We start from the raw sequence: 19,395 nt of genomic DNA on the forward strand, positions 1-19,395 counted from the left end.
CGGGTTCGTGCCCCGGTCTGGGAAGATCCCACATGCCGCGGAGCGGCTGGGCCCGTGAGCCATGGCCGCTGAGCCTGCGCGTCCGGAGTCTGTGCTCCGCAGCGGGAGAGGCCACAACAGTGAGAGGCCCGCGTACCACAAAAAACAAACAAACAAAAAAAAAAACTAAAGCTGAGTGAGGACAGACTTGCCAGGGGTCACCTAGCTTCTGAGAGTGGAAGAAGTATTCAAAGTCAAGTCTCCCTGTATTCACTACTCCACACTGTCTCCATAAAAAGTGAAATATGCTTCACCATCAACTAGCCCCTTAGTGGTACTGGATTTTCACTGTGCTACTCAACAGCTTGAAGCATTTACTACCTGTCTTTTTCCCATGTAAAAGCATGCAAGTGTTTACTCAGGAATGCTAAATCTAGCTGTTCTGCTTTCTTTTGTTCTAGATTTTCTACCCTAGCAAGGATGGTACAAAGATTCCAATGTTCATCGTGCATAAAAAGGGCATAAAATTGGATGCCTCTCATCCCGCTTTCCTATATGGCTACGGCGGCTTCAACATATCTATCACACCCAACTACAGGTAAGCGTGGCACCTCGGAACTTCAGCGTGCATCTGATCTTCTCCAGACAGTGAGGAGAAACCAGAGACTGGTCTACTGCCTCTGCACCGGAGCCCCATCCCCTTGGCCCCCACAGGGGAACCTGGATCAAAACAACACTGATTCCTGAGCAGATCTTACCTTTGTTCATTTGTGCAACGAGTATTCGTTAAGCCTGCTCTGTGTTGAGAAGTGAGACGAGTAAGGAAGTGTCCTTACACCATTTTCGTCCCTGAACCAGTGGATATGCTGGTAGTTTCAGTAGAGACCATCCGAGGTATAGGAAAAATGTTGAAGAGAGGACCACATGGGTGTATGGTCTGATTACCTACCTCAAACTCTCCTTTCCTCCGATCTTCAACATCCAGGAAATCAGCAGCCAGACCATCTTGAGCCTCAGGTTGCAGAAGCCCACAGTTTCCCCAGTTACTAAAAGGAAGAGTGAATAAATTTCAGACATAGTTCTCAAAGCAAAATTAATTTTAGTTAACAGCAAACGGAAAAATAACCTCACTCAGTACTGTTAGGGTCAGAGTGGAACGAGAAGGAAGAAACATAAAAGCCAAACTTTCTAAAGAAGCTTTGTGCTATAGTTTCTTCTGTTTATTTCTAGAAAACATTCTCTAGCCCTGGGCACTCCATTCTTATTTTCTGGTCTGTGTGCCTGATCTCCTCTACCTCTCTCACACCTAGTTTCGACGTCTAAATTTCTGTAAAATCTGTTTAAAATTCATATTTCAGAAGGAACTTCCTTTTTTCCATATTTCAGAAGGAACTTTCTCTTTTCCAACTTGAACAATTTGGAGAGAGATACTGGGAGAGATGGTAGCAGGGGCTTTTACCGGGTGTGTAACAAGCACAGCACCATTCATACCAGGGCTGTGTCACGTGGGTGGCAGTATTTTGGTTGCCAAGACAGTTGTTTAAAATGAGGTATACTGAATGCTCCTGAAAATGTACGAGCTTTGCAGTTACTCACTAGTCAGAAGTTATAACATTTCACTTAAACCGAGCAATGTAAAAGTACTGGGCTTCCATGTAGATGACAGCACGTGCGGAGCATCTTCAGGGCTATGTGGGCAGGTGCGGGTGTGGTGGAGGAGGACAGCGGCCCTCACTGGGCACAGGTAGTGGCAGGTTAACTGTTTTTACCATTTCTCAGTGTGTCCAGGCTCATCTTTGTGAGACACATGGGTGGTGTCCTTGCAGTGGCCAACATCAGAGGAGGTGGGGAGTACGGAGAGACGTGGCATAAAGGTGAGGTATTTTCTCTGCAGAAACGCAAATATGGCATAGCCCAAGCCGAGGGGATTAGGGGCAGAAAAGGATGCTTCCAAACACATTGCAGACACCATTCCCCCTTTCAATTTAAACAGCTCAGTCTTTTCAGTTTATTTTCCTTTGCAGTCTGTTTTAATGAAGGATACCTCTTTCAGATGCATCTCCTACATACCATAATCAGGTTTTTTTGTTTTTTTGTTTTTTTTTTTAGCAATGTATAGGGTACATTTTTATTTATCACTGTCAGAAGTGAGTCTGGGGGATACTTTTGGTATTTATTGTGTCTCCTTCTCCTGTTAGCCTGGCTTTTACTGTTTAGCATTACTGGCTATCTCAAAACAGACTGCAAAAACAGGCCATTTTCTCTTAAAAGAAAAGAGCACTCCAAAACAGAGCTTTCCTAGTCCCAGTTCGGGCATCTTTTGCTTGTTTTCTCTGATCTTCCCAACGTTGCTAAGAAATAGCATCCTCCTAGTGTTGCTGCTGGGACCCTAATAAAACCTGCACGTGCTAGATAAACACAAGAACACAGTCATTTTTCTTTTCTGGTTTTAACGGTTTCCCTGTTCTCTGGCCTCCTGAAGCATGTATTCTAGTTGATTGAGGAAACTGGTCCTATATTCAACTTTATTCCCCAGATTATCATTCTTTAAAAAAAAATTACGGCAATCTTTATTTTTAAAGCCCCATCTCTTCCTTTTCTCTCTATATGGAGCACACCCCGTCTCCCAGGCTTTTGTGTATCTGGAATGCATAGACTAACCAATAACTTGAAGAAGATATTCTTCCCTTACCTTATTCCTGTGTTTGTGGGAGGAGGGTGTGGGAAGCCCCTTCACTCCCACCGGCTCCCTGCTTCTCCCCTCTCAACATCAGGCGTCCTGTGTAAGACAGTCTGCGGGCACGAGGGCGGCCCCCAGGGCTCAGGCTTGGCCAGCAGCACGTGGCGAGGAGGCTCTTCTCCCACAGCAGGAGCATCCGAGACCACCCTTGGGATCCGTACACCCACTTGTTCTTCTCTACCTCCTAAGGCCAAGGCTCTGGTTTTCTGCATCGATCAGATCAGCAAAGATGAGGGTAGATCTGTAAAGAGCTTTTTTCATAAGCACCTGTTAGATGTCGGGAGGCAGGAAAGGCCCAAGCCTAAATCCTCGGTCTTCAGCATGCACCCCAAGGACTGATGTCAGACAGCAAACTATTTGAGCATCTTAGCGAGAGTGAGTGTCCCTAATGAACACGTGGGCCCCCAGCCTGCCAGCCGTCGTTGGGCCAGCTGCTGCCGGTGTCATCCTTGGAGGCTTTATTGATTGTCACTGTATTTGAAACAGCATAGAATTCATTGTATAATTTTGACCTGGACCTGATATTAGAGTTTAATTACACTAAAATCATAGTGATATCTTACTGTGATAGTAAGAGATGACTAAGAAAGGGGGAATAAAAGTAAACTCTCTACACACCTTATGTTGGATGTACATCCCAAATCCATATGCTAAGTCTGGACCCCTTGACTCACCCAATTTCCTGGTTAAAAATGTTTAATGTACACACTTAAACACCCACCTGCACGGACTCCTGACCCAGCGGCCTTCTCCTCAAAGAACCCAAGTTCTTCGCCATAGAATTCCTCTGGTCCTCAGGTGTCCACCATGCTCTGGTAGGGAAGAGTGCCCTTGGTCTTGGTCATCTCTCTCATCTCTGTATTAATTATAACCAAGTTATTATCCAGAAGTCTTGGGGGGTAGGAAGCTAAAAGTTGATTACCTCTGTTTAGACTGATCATAAACTTTCTCCTAATTTAGGCAGTGAAAGGGCCTGAAATGGAACTTTTCTAGTTAGACCCTAGCATACTGAACCTCGATAAATCTAGATTTCATTCTGTTAATTGAGTTTAAAATGTAATGCTCTTCAAAATATTATTATTCCTGGAAACGAAGTAATCCTAGCCATCTTAATTCACCAATACTTTCTTATTAAAATCTTAATGACATGTTTTGATATGAAAAAGTTTCTTCAGTAGCGCTGCTTCATCTTTAATTGAATTTCTGCAAAAATGGTTAATCTCAAATATCTAATTAGATCTATGTCTGCTTTTTGTTCATTTCATCGGCAGTTATTTCAGACATCTGTTCCTTTGCGGGCATGACTTTGACTTTTGGCCTTTACTTTTACAAGGCCTTACAAATGTTCCCCTCTTTAAGTAGTTTCTTTGTTTGGCTCTACACTGGAATGGCTTCTAGATGAGAGAGCCCAGATTCTCTGAGGAGATGCTTGAGATCCTCTTCAAGCTTAGAGAAACTAATGGGCTGCTCTGTGCAGCACCTCGTCCCCACCTAATTTACCTAAGTTCATTAAGTACCCGTGGGCAAAGTCAGAGAGCTCCCTTCTCGTAATCACGTCCCCACCTCAGACTCCGGCAGAGAGGAGGGGTGAGAAGTGCACCTCTCTGCACAGAGCACTTCCTTTTTTTTTTATTAATTAATTTTATTTTTGGCTGCGTTGAGTCTTCGTTGCTGCGCACGGGCTTTTCTCTAGTTCTGGTGAGCAGGGGCTACTCTTCGTGGCGGTGTGCGGGCTGCTCATTGCGGTGGCTTCTCTTGTCGCGGAGCGCAGACTTCAGTAGTTGTGGCTTGGGCTCTAGAGCGCAAGCTCAGTAGTTGTGGAGCACGGGCTTAGTTGCTCTGCAGCATGTGGGATCTTCCTGGGCCAGGGATCGAACCCGTGTCCCCTGAACTGGCAGGCAGATTCTTAACCACTGCACCACCAGGGAAGTCCGCGCAGAGCACTTTCATCTTCCCAGGGAGGGGGCAGTGCACTCATCCCCATTGTAACATGCTGTGTGGAACTCGAGGACTGGACTCTGCTCTGGGTCTTGGGTCAGTTTTGAGTCCAGCTCCTCCCAAGACACAGGTTCTTTTTGTTGACATGCTTTCACATTTTCATTCTCATGGTCGTCTGACGTCGTAACAGATCATCTCTTCCCTTTGGGGCATTTGCCTTTTTTGAAAAATACAAAGGCACCATATGGATTAGCAGTTGTGGTACTGATGATGGATCTCCACAATGCGTAACAAAATTTAAATTGAGGCATTTTTCTAAATGTAGTGGTAGTCCATTGTGTTTAAGTTGATCAGTAGTTGAAACTATGCCCTATCATCATTTGAATTCCCCTTAGGTTAAAATGTGATTTTTTTTTCTCTTTTGTTAATTAACTGTCTTTCACTTTGGCACATTGTAGGTGGTATCTTGGCCAACAAACAAAACTGCTTTGATGACTTCCAGTGTGCTGCTGAATATCTTATCAAGGAAGGTTACACGTCTCCCAAGAGGCTGACTATTAATGGAGGTTCAAATGGGGGCCTCTTAGTAGGTGAGAACTGGGTTTTTTATTCATTGTACTTTACTAGTTAACTCTTGGAGTTTTCAGATACTTTGGCTCATGGATGGGAGCAGTGGTACAGAAAAAGCAAAACCCATTTGTATTTGGGCATCTAATTAATGACATTTGAAGACACAACTACTGACTCAACTCATCATAGCCTGAAAAGCCCTTCCTCCTCCCTGTTCTGAGCTCTATCGGACTGGACCGCAATTCTTACCCTTCCCTCTCCCGCTCCCCACAGACTGGACCCACAGGTCTCTAGGGTTCAGTCAGCACATGACTGAGCCTAATAACACACCTCTGACTGTGTTACCCAGAACTTGTAAGCTGTGATCACCACTAAACACTTGCTGAATACCTATGCCATGGGATGCTAGATGCTGTGGGTTCAGAGAAATAAGTCATGAAGGAAAATGAGGTACATGCAAAGATGGATCCACAGCTTCATAGTCATGAAATAGTTCACAGTAATGTTCACCCTTGCTGAGCACCTTGCCAGGCTCAGTGCTGAGCCCTTGACATGCACATGGCCTGGGAGATGGGGACAGGTATTATCCCCATTTTACAGAGGAGGACACTGGGGCACTGAGAGGTTGAGTAGCTTGCTAGTGTGATGGTAGTGCTGGGATTGATGCTTAGCACCGTGGCTTTAGATTCTACTCTTTTAATCTCTATGTGGCACTGCCTCTAAGTGGATTTTCCTCATTTTTGGCAGTTAATGAATTTTTACTTTTCTTTTCGTCTCTCAACAGTACTTAACATTGTAATGAACATTTATAGTGGTCCTGAACTTTGCTTGCTGGGTCCTACATCCAGTGTCATTAGGATGAGGGGCCATTGTACAAATGGAGAAGAGCACAAATAGACTCAACCTAAAAAGCACATGTGACCATTTTTAGCTTTCAATCCACTGTTGTCAGGGGATCTTGTCACATTCACTCTGTTTCCTTGTCTTTGAAATTTACTGACTTGTGTCAAAACCTGAATTCCTGTCCTTATTACTTCTTTACCCCAATGGAATATAGTCTTGGAAAAAACATTTTCCCAGGGAGGTAAAATATATATATGTCCAAATAATTTGTTTAAATTTGGAAAGGGTAGAGATGTGGCCGAGATGGCAAAGTAGGAAAACCCCTGAGCTCACCTCCTTCCACGGGCACACCCAAATTACAACTATTTACAGAACAGCTATGTATGAGAACAACCTGAAGGCTAATAGAAAAGATTCTCCACAACCAAAGATATAAAGAAGGAACCACAATGAGATGGGTAAGGAGGGGTAGACCCACAACCTCGGGCAGGCAAACCACAAACGGGAGGATAATCACAATCGCTGAGTTCCTTCCCAAGGAGAGAGGGGTTTGAGACCCACATCAGCCTCCCCAGTCCAGAGGTCCTACACCAGGAAAATGAGCCCCTAGAACATCTGGCTCTGAAGGCCAGCGGGGCTTACTTTGATGAGAGCCAGAGGGCTGTGGGAAAGAGAGACTCCACTCTCAAAGGGTGCACACAAAATCTCACATGCTCTGAGTCCTGGCACAGAGGCAGTCATTTGAAAGGAGCCTGGTCAGATTCCCTTGCTAACCTTGAAGAGCCTCCCGGAGGGGCAGGAGGCAACTGGGACTCCTACTGGGGACACAGGTGCTGGTGGCAGACATTTTGGGGAACTCGTTCTACCACAGGGACACTGGTGCTGACAGGCACCATTCTGGATCCTCTCTCTGGCTGTTAGCACTCCACCACCAGCAGACTGGCACCAGCTCTGGTCATGCAGAGATCAGACCTTGCCTGTCAGCATGCCCAAAGTAGTTGGCCCTGCCACAACACAAGGGCCCGTGCAGCCTACATAGGAGGCACCCCTAGAGCATGTAACTCTGGTCACCAGAGGGAAGTCTGCTGCTGGGCCCTACAGGATATCACCTATATTAAGGATACTTATCCAAGCTCAGAAAACATAACCAACCTACCTAATACACAGAAATAAACACAGAGAATTAGGCAAAATTAGACGACAGAACTATGTCTTAAACTAAGGAGCAAGATAAAACCCCAGAAAAAGAACTAAGCAAAGTGGAGATAAGTAATCTTATCCAGTAAAGAGTTCAGGTAATGATTACAAAGATGCTCAACAAACTCAGGAGAAGAATGGATGAAGACAATGAGACATTTAACAGAAAGAAAATATAAAGAAGAGCCAAAAAGAGGTGAAGAATACAATAACTGAAAGAAGAAATGTACTAGTAGGAATCAACAATAGATTAGATGATACAGAGGAATGGATCAGAGACCTGGAAAACAGAATAGTGAAAATCATCCAAGCTGAACAGAAAAAACAATTCTAAAAAATGAGGATGCTTAAGAGACCTCTGAGACAACATTAAGCAGACTAATATTCACATTTTAGGGGACCAAGAAGGAGAACAGAGAGAGGGGCAGAGAACTTATCTGAATAAACAGCTGAAAACTTCCCTAACCTGGGAAAGGAAACAAACATCTAGGTTGAGGAAACACAGAGAGTCCCAAATAAGATGAACCCAAAGAGGTCCACACCCAGACACAGAGACTCTTAAAAAGAGCAAGAGAAAAGCAACTAGTTACTTATAAAGGAACTTCCCTGGCTCTAGAAGCAATGTTAAAAGGCCTTCTCTCAGTGGAAAAAAAAAGACCACAACCAGAAAGATGAAAATTATGAAAGGAAAAAAAACTCATTAGTAAAGGTAAACCTAAAGATAGTAGATCAGCTACTTACAAAGTCAGTAAGAAGTTTAAAAGACAAAGTAGTAAAATCATCTATATTCACAACAGTAGTTAAGTTGATACACAAAACAAAAAGTTTTAAAATATGACATCAAAACATTAAATATGGCAGGGGGAATATAAATGCAAGATTATTAGAAAGCGTTCAAACTTAAGAGATCATCATCTTAATCGCAAAGATATATAGGTGGTTATGTATGAGCCTCCTGATAACCAAACCCAAAAATCAATAGTAGATACACAAGTAAAAAAGAGAAAGTAATCCAAACATAACACTAAATATAGTCACTACATCACAAGGGAAGAGAGCAAAAAAGAAGGAACAAAAAAGAACTACAAAAACTACATAAAACAGTTTTTTTTAATGGTAGTAAGTACATACCTATCAACAATTAATTTAAACGTAAATGGACCAAATGGTCCAATCAAAAGATAGAATGGCTGAATGGATAATAAAATAAGACCCAACTATATGCTGCCTACAAGAGACTCACTTCAGATCCAAAGACAGACACAAACTGAAAGTAAGGGGATGGAAAAGGATATTCTATGCAAATGGAAACAAAAAGGAAGCTGGGGTAGCAATACTCAGACAAAAGAGACTTAGACAAAGTTTGTAACAAAAGACAAAGAAGAGCATTACATATGATAAAGGGGTCAATACAAGAAGAGGATATAACATTCATAAATATTTATGCACCCAGGAGAAAAGGGAACCCTCCTACACTGTTGGTGGGAATATAAATTGTACAACCACCATGGAGATCAGTATGGAGGTTCCTTAAAAAACTAAAATAGAACTATGATATGATCCAGCAATTACACTCCTGGGCATATGTCTGGAGAGAACCATACTTCGAAGAGATACATGCACCCCAGTGTTCACTGTGGCACTACTTACAATAGCCAAAGCACAGAAGCAACCTAGTTGTCCATCCACAGAGGAATGGATAAAGACGATGTGGTACATATATACAATGGAATATTACTCATCCATAAAAAAAGAATGAAATAATGCCATTTGCAGCAACATGGATGGACCTACAGATTGTCAGTGCAGTAAGTCAGACAAATATCAATATGATATCACTCATATGTGGAACCCCCCAAAAATGATACAAATGAACTTGTTTACAAAACAGAAGCAGATTCACAGATCTCAAAATCAAACTTATGGTTACCAGAGGGGAAAGGTGTGTGGTGGCAGGGATAAATTAGAAGTTTGGGATTAACAAATACACACTACTATATGTAAAATAGATAATCAACAAGGACCTAATGTATAGCACAGGAAACTCTACTCATATTCTGTAATAACTTATATGGGAAAACAATCTGAAAAAGAATGGATATATGTATATGTATAAATGAATCACTTTGCTGTACACCTGGGACTAACACTGTAAATCAACTATAATATAAAATAAAAATTTTAAAGTTATTTATGCACCCAACATAGGAGCACCTAAATGTACACGGCAAATATTGACAGACATAAGGGAGAAGTCAAGAGTAAAACAATAACAGGGAACTTTAATAACTCTACTTACATTAGTGGATAGATATTCCAGACAGAAAATCATTAAGGAAATACTGGCTTTAAATGACACATTAGATCAGATGGACTTCAAGAACATTCCACCCAAAAGCAGCAGAATACACATCCTTTTCAGGTGCACATGGAACATTCTCCGGGATAGAGCATGCTAAGCCACAAAACACGTCTGACTAAATTTAAGAAGATTAAAATCACATCAAGCATCTTTTCCAACCACAACAGTATGAGATTAGACACCAACTACAAGAAAAAAAACTGCAAAAAACAAACACATGGAGGCTAAACAATATGCTACTAAACAACGGGGTGGGGGGGTCACTGTTAAAGAGGAAATTTTAAAATACCTGGAGACAAATGAAAATGGAAAAAATGATCCAAAATCAATGGGATGCAGCCAAAGGAGTTCTAAGAGGGAAGTTTATAGCATTATAAGCCTGCCTCAGGAAACAAGAAAAATCTCAATCTAACCTAACACCTAAAGTAATTAAAATAATAAAGATCAGAGCAATAATAGAGACTAAAAAACAATAGAAAAGATCGATAAAACTAAGAGCTGGTTGTTTGAGAAGATAAAAAGATAAACCTTTTACCAGACTCACCAAGAAAAACAGAGAGAGGGCCCAAAGAAAATCAGAAATGAAAAAGAAGAAGTTACATCAAACACCACAAAAATGCAAAGGATCATACGAGATTACTGTGACTAATTATACAGAATAAAGTGGACAATCTAGAAGAAATGGATAAATTCCTAGAAACTTACAATCTCCCAAGACTGAATCAGGCAGAAATAGAATGTATGAACAGACCAATTACCAGTAATGAAGTTGAATCAGTAATATTAAAAAAAAAAAAAAAAAACTCCCAGCAAACGAAAAGTCCAGGACCAGATGTCTTCACAGATGAATTCTACGGAACATTTAGAGAAGAGCTAACACATATCTTCTCAAACTCTCCTGGAAAACTGAAGAGAAAGGAGCACATTTGAACTCACTTTACAAGGCCAGCAGCATCACCCTGATACAAAAACCAGACAAAGACATCACAAAAAAAGGAAATTACAGGCCATTATCACTGGTGAACACAGATGTTAAAATCTTCAACGTATTAGCAAACCAAATTCGACAGCACATTAAAAGGATCATACACTACGATCAAGTAGGATTTATCCCAGGGATATAAGGATGGTTCAATATCTGTAAGTCAATCAGTGTGATAAGCCACATTAACAAATTGAAGAATAAAAACCATATGGTCATATCAATAGATGTGGAAAAAGCTTTTGACAAAATTCAACATCCATTTGTGATTAAAAACTCCTAGCAAAGTGGGTATAGAGGGACATACCTCAACATAAGAAACGCCGTGTATGACAAGCCCACCACTAACATCATACTCAACAGTGAAAAGCCAAAAGCATTTCCTCTAAGGTGAGGAACAAGACAAGGACGCTCACTCTCACCACTTCTATTAACATTGTATTGGGAGTCTTAGCCCCAGCAATCAGACAAGAAAAAGAAATAAAAGGAATTCAAATTGGAAAAGAAGTAAAACTGCCACTGTTTGCAGATGACATACTATGTATAGAAAATCCTAAAGATGCCACCAAAGAACTAATAAATGAATTCAGTAAAGTTGCAGCATACAAAATTAATATACGGAAATCTGGATTTCTGTACCTTAAACTATCAGAAGGAGAAATTAAGAAAACAATCCCATTTAAAATTGTATCAAAAAGAATAAAATACCTAGGAATAAATCTCACCAAGGAGGTGGAAGACCTGTACAATGGAAACTGTAAGACACTGATGAAATTGAAGATGACACAAATTAAAAGATGGTGCCATGCTCATGGATTTGAAGAATTAATATTGTTAAAATCACCCTACTACCCAAGGCAATGTACAAGATTCAGTGCAGTCCCTATCAAAATACCAATGGCATTTTTCACAGAACTAGAACAAACAATTCTAAAATTTATTTGGAAACACAAAAGACCCCAAATAGCCAAAACAGTCTTGAGAAAGAAGAACAAAGCTGGAGGTATCATGCTCATTGATTTCAAACTATACTACAAACTCTAGTAACCGAAATAGTATGGTACTGGCACAAAAACAGACATATAGATCAATGCAACAGAATAGAGAACCCAAAAATAAACCCACACATACATGGTCAGTCTAAAACAGAGGAAGGAAGAATATACAGTGGGGAAAAGACAGCCTCTTCAGTAAATGGTGTTGGGAAACCTGGACAGCTCCATGCAAAAGAGTCAAACTGTACTGCTTTCTCACATCATATGTGAAAATAAACTCAAAAAAATATTTAACTGTAAGAACTGAAACCATAAAACCCTAAGAAAACACAGTACACTCTTTGACATTGGTCTTCACAAACTTCTCTTGGGTATGTCTCCTCAGGCAAGGGAAACAAAAGCAAAAAACAAATGGGACTATAACAACCTAAAAAGCTTCTGCACAGTGAAGAAAACTATCAACAAAATTAAAAGACAACCTACTGAATGTGAGAAGGTATTTACAAACAATCTATCTGATAAGAGGTTCATGTCCAAAGTATCCAAAGAACCCATACAACTCAACATCAAAAACAAACGCAACTAAAAAATGAGGGCTTCGCTGGTGGCGCAGTGGTTGAGAGTCCGCCTGCCATTGCAGGGGACACGGGTTCGTGCCCTGGTCCGGGAGGATCCCACATGCCACGGAGCGGCTGGGCCCGTGAGCCATGGCCGTTGAGCCTGAGCGTCCGGAGCCTGTGCTCTGCAACGGGAGAGGTCACAACAGTGAGAGGCCCACATACCCCCCAAAAAAAAGAAATGAGCAGAGGACCTGAATAGACATTTTTCCAGAGGGGACATACACATGGCCAATAGACACATGAAAATATGCTGAACATCACTAATCATCAAGGAAATGCAAATCAAAACCACAGTGATACCACCTCACACCTGTCAGTATGCCTAGTATCAAAAGGACATCAAATAACAAGTGTTGACAAGGATGCAGATGAAAGGGAACCCTCATGCACTGGTGGGAATATAAATTGGTTACAGCCACTATGGAAAGCAGTATGAAGTTTCCTTAAAAGTGAAAAATAGAACTACTGTATGATTCATCAATTCAACTTCTGAGTTTTTTCCCAAAGAAATCAAAACCACTAATTCAAAAAGGTAGGTACCCCTATGTCCACTGCAGCATTATTCACAGTTGCTAAGATATGAAAGCAACCTAAGTGTCTATTGATAAATTAATGGATAAAGGAGGTGTATAATAATACATACAGTAGAATATTACTCAGCCATATAAAAAAAGAATGAAATCTTGCCATTTGCAAGAACACGAATGGACCTAGAGGGTGTTTTGCTAAGTGAAGTAAGTCAGACAGAGAAAGACAGATACCATATGATTTCGCTTATATGAGGAATCTAAGAAACAAAACAATTGAACAAACATAAACAGACTCATAGATACAGAAAACAAACTAGTGGTTGCCAGAGGGGAGTGGGGTGGGGAGATGAGTGAAACAGATGAGGGTGATTGAGAGGTCCAAACTCTGTTAAAAAAATATCACAGGGCTTCCCTGGTGGCGCAGTGGTTGAGAGTCCGCCTGCCGATGCAGGGGACACGGGTTCGTGCCCCGGTCCCGGAAGGTCCCACATGCCGCGGAGCAGGTGGGCCTGTGAGCCATGGTCGCTGAGCCTACGCATCCAGAGCCTGTGCTCCGCAACGGGAGAGGCCACAGCAGTGAGAGGCCCGCGTACCACAAAAAATATATATATATACACATATATATATATCACAGAGATATAATGTACAGATAACATAGGGAATATAGTCAATAATATTTAATAATTTTGTGTGATGACAGATGGTAAATAGACTTATCATGGTGATCACTTTGTGATGTATAAAAATACCGAATCACTGATTTACACCTGAGACTAATAAGTTTTAAGTCAGTTTTAAGTCAGGTATACTTCAATTTAAAAAAAGAAGAAAGAAAGAAATGGAGTCCAGTGGTTAGGACTCTGCACTTCCACTGCCAGGGGCCTGGGTTCCATCCCTGCTCTGGTCGGGGCACTAAGATTCCACAAGTCGTGTGGCTTGTGGAAAGAAATTGAGAAAGGAGATGGATAATATTCTTAAATACCGAATAACTACAGATTTGATTTGTTCACTCGACACATATTTATAGAGCACCAAGAAGTGCTGGGCATTTTTCCAGATACTGGGCATATGTCAGCAAACGAAAGAGACAACAGCTCTGCCTTCTTGGAGCTTTTGTTCCAGTCAGAGGAGGCAGACAATATGCCCCAGGCCAGCAATGGGCCCCGGAGGCCCATGTCTGTGGCTGGGCACAGAGAGCAGAGGAGAGAGATGGGAGCGGTTAGGGGTGGGGGGAGGCCAGAGCAGGCAGGTCCTCGTGGCCCGTGCAGAGAGCATGGTTTACTCTGTGAAATGAGAGCCTTTGGGGGAGTTTTGAGCAGAGGAGTGTCATGATTTGACATGTTTTTTTTAAATCGGGATCATGCATTGATCCCGTTACTGTGTTAGGGTAGACAGAAGGGGAGGCAAGGGCAGAAAAGCAGGAGCCCAGGTAGGTGGCTTCTGTCCCAGGGAGAGAAAATGGTGGCTTGGACTTGGGTGTGGCGATGGAAGTAGTGAGAAGTGGTCTGATTCTGGGCATATTTTGAATTTGAGCCAACTGAATTTGCATATGAATTAAATATGAAGTGTTAAAAAAAGAAGAACTAAGGGTGAATCTAAAATTTTTAATGGGAAAGGACGTTGAAAATACCATCCGATTTCAGTAGTGGGAGAATTGTGTTGTAACTTACTGGTTCATCCAATAAAACTCCATTTTATTTTTGGAGTTTTATATTCAGGAATTCATTTATGCCTTTTAACAAACTAAGTCCTTTAAGGGACCTTCAGAGATGGAGTTCCTCCATCAGGATGCCGAGATGCTTATTAAAAAGAACAGTTTCCAGATTCCTGCACCTCCCACCTCTGAGTGGGAGGAAAGGATCTGCAGGGGTGGGACTCAGGTTTCAGTGTCATGAATAAGCACCGAAATCAGAGCTGGGGTGGGAACAGTTTGTCTTCAGAGGCAGCAGAAGTTCACATCCCTTGACTGACTCCTAGTCGTGCCAGCTTTGATCTTACTTCCTCCCAAAGCCTCCCCAACTTCCGTACTCTGGCCTACGCCCTACTTCCATAGCACCCGTATTTTCTCAACAGTAGTGACTGCCACACTATAATTGCCTGTTCACTTCTTTATCTTTCCCACTAAATTATTCACTGACATATGCCCAGGCGTAGTGCCAGGCACACGGCAGGTGTTCAATAAACATTTATTGAATTTTCCAAAAAATAAGTTTTTAAGTGTACAAAGAAGAATATTCTTACAACAGGACAAGCAGGTGTGTTAACATCGGTTAGAGCTCTGAGCTGGGTTTTAGGCGCTATTCTGCTTTGGGCTGTATGAGCCGTTTCTGCTCACAACATTTCTGATGCCAAATGTGGGAAGGGGGGCATACCACGCCAACCAATTCTCCAACTCTCCATACACCAACTGGGTGTCTTACAATTCAGTGCAGTTCTGACACTACCCAGAGTTAGCACAGACCCAAAAGGGTGAGGGCTCAGTCCCATAGGACTGCCCCCACTGCAGACACCAACCACAAGTTCTGGACCTCCCATACTTCTGACTCACAGCTATAAATTGGGGGTTCCCATGTCCCCCTCCTCTTTCCTTACATTTACCAGTTTGTTATAAGGGATAGAACTCAGCAACAGTCAGATGGAAGAGATGTATAGGATAAGGTATGGGCGGTGCATGCAGAGCCTCCATACTCCCTGTTAGCACACCACCATCCCAGCACCTCCCTGTGTTCACCACCCTAGAAGCTCCAAATTTCATTGTTTGGTGGATGTTATGGAAGGTCTATTATGCAGGCAAGATTGATTAAATAAGTAGCCATTAATCACTAACTTGATCTCCACCCCCTCTCCTCTGCCCAGAGGTCAGGGGTGGGACCAGAAGATCCAATCCTCTAATCACATGGTTGGTTCCTTGGGCAGCCAGCCCCCATCCTGAAGCTATCTGGGGACCCACCAAGACCCATCTCATTAGCATGGACTCAGAGACGGTTGAAAGGGGTTAGTTATGAATTAAGAGAGACATTCCTCTCACCTTGTCACTCAGGAAATTCCAAGAGTTTTAGGAGATCTGTTCTAGGAACTGGGGACAAAGAATAAACAGGTATTTCTTATTGTGTCACGATATCACAGGCTAGTTTTCAGATCCTGAACAAGTTCGTTAACCTCCTGCATTACCTGTGAAAGCAGCTGGGGATGGGAGGAGGGGACACAGGTTTTACAGAAAGCCCTAGAGGTTTTCATGTGTTCTCCCATTGAGATTCACTTTGAGGAGTAAATCTCTACTACTGATGACAATACCCACCCCTCCGATATGTTGGAAGGAGGAGGAAAAGCTTGTGGGCTGTTGGGCAAGTGATTTCTGATGGTTTCTTTCTGTGCTCTTGGAAAAAAGACAACCAGGGTTCTGAAAGCATTTAAGTATTGTTTTGTTATGTTTTGGTTTTGCTTATTACATAGATGTTTAATGATGGACCACCTCCCTTTTCTATCTTGATTTTTAGCTGCATGTGCAAATCAGCGTCCTGACCTCTTTGGTTGTGTCATTGCCCAAGTTGGAGTAATGGACATGCTGAAGTTCCATAAATACACTATTGGTCACGCCTGGACCACTGATTATGGGTGCTCAGACAACAAACAACACTTTGAATGGCTCATCAAGTAAGGTTTTAATTCATATGACATATTTGTGTTGCTAACAATTTGATACCAGAATACTGAACATAGTCAAAAGGATAAACGTTTGACTCCATGCCCTTCAATGTCTCATATTTGCGTGTAATTTACTGCAAAAGTAGGGCAAGTGGTGGGAATACCTGTCTTCCTGGTTTTGACCTGGTCTTTAACAAAAACAACAAACTACAAAGATGTGATGGGCAAAATTTTAAAGGTGGTCCTCCAGGATTCCTGTCCCCTGGTTCTTCGGTCAACCACTAATCTAGGTACTTCTGTGAAGGGACTTTGCGGATTAAATTAAGGTTACTAATCAGCTGACCAGGATAAGGAGATTATCCTGGATTATCGAGTGGGCCCAATCTAATGACAAACCCTTAAAGGCAGAGCATTTTCTCTGGTGGGAGTTGGGGATGCAGCAGAAAGGGAGATGAGAGAGATTGGACGCATGAGGAGGGCAGGAGGACTAAAGCCACCATTGCTGGCTTTGAAACTGAAGGAAGGGGGGCTGTTCGACCTGAGATCAACCCCAACCAACAACCGTCAAAGAAACAAGGACCTCAGTCCTACAGCCACATGGAACTGAATGCATTCTGCCAACAGCTGGAATGAGTCTGGAAGTAGATTTTTTTCTAGAACTTCTGGATAAGTGCCCAGCTAGCCAACACTTTGATTTCAGCCTTGAGAGCCAGAGAACCCAGTTGAGCCAAGCTAGACTTCTGACTTATAGAACTGTGAGATAAGAAATCCATGTTGTTTTTAAAAGCTGCCAAATTTGTGGTAATTTGTTAATGCAGCAATTAAAAAATAATTTAAAAAAAAAGTCATTATAACTTACATATATATGGGATTTCTTTTTCTAAATTAAGAGATAAAGGGCTTCCCTGGTGGCACAGTGGTTGAGAGTCCGCCTGCCGATGCAGGGGACACGGGTTCGTGCCCCGGTCCAGGAAGATCCCACATGCCGCAGAGCGGCTGGGCCCGAGAGCCATGGCCGCTGAGCCTGCGCATCCGGAGCCTGTGCTCCGCAACGGGAGAGACCACAACAGTGAGAGGCTCGCGTACCACAAAAAAAGAAAGAAAAAAGGAATATATGCAAGAAAAGTTAAACTTTTTTTGTGCTCTCAGTATTACCACATATATTTGAAACTACAAGTTGCATTACTGAAATATTCGTATCCCTCAACACTTTGGCGAAAACAGTGAGAAAATGGCAAACATTTAGATTCTCCAGACTGCAGGCTACATTCTTTTTTGGCTCTTCACTCTTTGCTTCCCACATGTAGGGGTTTTTGGATTTTTACCAGCAGTATTTAGGAATTACTCTTGGAATAGCACCAGCAGCCTATGTCCCCTCTCCCCACTGTATTTTGATACAGTAATTTCTCAAGTCAGGTTTTTTTCCTTCATTTGATGTGCTTTGTATGGTTAGCTCTCCACTTAGAAATTCAGCTAAAATGACTTGAATTTTTTTAATTGAATACTTTTAAACTATTCAATTCTGTCCTGTAGGAGGGGGAAAGTTTAGCTTTTAAAATACACAGGTAGCCTCACTGACACATCCTGGTGAAAGCTGAATATTTGAAGAAGCCATAGTTCCAATTACCTTTAAGAAAATATGCACTTGGGGAGGATAAGTCCCATTTAAACTCAGTTGAAAATACTGAGTTAATTGTATATTGAAGGCAAAAATATTTGCTGGAACCTGATACTTCTAAAATTAATTTGAAAGCAAAAAAAGAGTTCTAAATATTTTTTCTCTCAAGATGTGTGTGATATTCCTATTTCAGACTTTAATTTTTTAACCTAGCACCCACAGAGCTGTATTTTCCTCTTACTTGCTACTCCCAGTGAACAGAGAGCTCAATCCAATATATTGAAGGGGTCCCCCCACGACCCCCAAAATTTAAATTTCCAAGTTTGTGAATGGCTGGGAAAAATAAAGCCTAACAGACTTTTTTTCTACAGAACTTCTCAGTCTTGAATGTATAAATGCGGCACATGAACCTTGAGGTGGGGAGAGGCATTATTAGTAGGCAGTTTCCAGACTTGTTTTCCCATAGAACTAACCCTTATCTGGAGGACTGGGGTTGATCCAGAAATGCTCTGCAATGAGAGCAGAAAACAGACCCATTGGTACCCCCATCTTATCTATTAGGAGACTAAACCCCAGAAGGTTTTAGTCTTAGCTTGGTTAACTGAGTAGAAATTTTACTATTTTTGCCTATTTACCCTCCAAAATAAAACTCGACTAAAATAGTTTAATTCATTAATACTGAACACTTTGGAAAACATGACACCCATATGGACTAAAACGTAAAGAAAAAGTATCCAGAGATGGCTTAACTATTAATCAATCGCTGTTTAATTTGATTGTACTTATGTTCTTAAAAACCTTTTTGTTAACTGGAAACTTATCTTGTGCTTCAGAAGGTGTCTCCTCCACTAACTTTCTCACCATTGGCCAAAGTCAGTTTCTTTCTGCTGGACTGTGAGCCAGCAGGGGGTCAGCGGCTTAGGTTCCCTGGTTTCAGACAGGAAGCTAGGCCCAGAGGGGACACGTGGTCTTCCTAAGACTGCCAAGCTGAGCTCAGAATAAAGGTTTTATAGATACTAAACAGGCAAAAAGCTGCTGTACACTGGATTTCAAGTTCTTCAACAAAAGAAAGGCTTGCACCCATTCTATTCACAATCAGTGATTTAAAAGAACAATCAGGGCTTCCCTGGTGGTGCAGTGGTTGAGAGTCCGCCTGCCGATGCAGGGGACACGGGTTCGTGCCCCGGTCCGGGAAGATCCCACATGCCGCGGAGCGGCTGGGCCCGTGAGCCATGGCCGCTGAGCCTGCGCGTCCAGAACCTGTGCGCCGCAATGGGAGAGGCCACAGCAGTGAGAGGCCCGCGTACCACAAAAAAAAAAAAAAAAAAAAAAAGAAGCAACAAGGATATGTTGTACAGCACAGAGAATATAGCCAA

The 19,395-nt window shown here is 42.1% G+C and overlaps 1 protein-coding gene across 1 annotated transcript in view; it reads left to right on the forward strand.

Annotated features, from left to right (window-relative positions):
• PREP (prolyl endopeptidase) overlaps window positions 1-19,395 on the forward strand; it is a 138,891-nt gene that overhangs the window by 118,258 nt on the left and 1,238 nt on the right. Inside the window, exons 11-14 of the mRNA XM_032651355.1 lie at window positions 441-577; window positions 1,759-1,853; window positions 5,116-5,247; window positions 16,254-16,410. Coding sequence (XP_032507246.1) covers window positions 441-577; window positions 1,759-1,853; window positions 5,116-5,247; window positions 16,254-16,410 — 521 coding nt within the window. The remainder of the gene's footprint in view (window positions 1-440; window positions 578-1,758; window positions 1,854-5,115; window positions 5,248-16,253; window positions 16,411-19,395) is intronic.

This window comes from Phocoena sinus, chromosome 12 (genome assembly GCF_008692025.1).
Source record: "Phocoena sinus isolate mPhoSin1 chromosome 12, mPhoSin1.pri, whole genome shotgun sequence".
In the NCBI taxonomy this organism is placed as follows: domain Eukaryota; kingdom Metazoa; phylum Chordata; class Mammalia; order Artiodactyla; family Phocoenidae; genus Phocoena; species Phocoena sinus.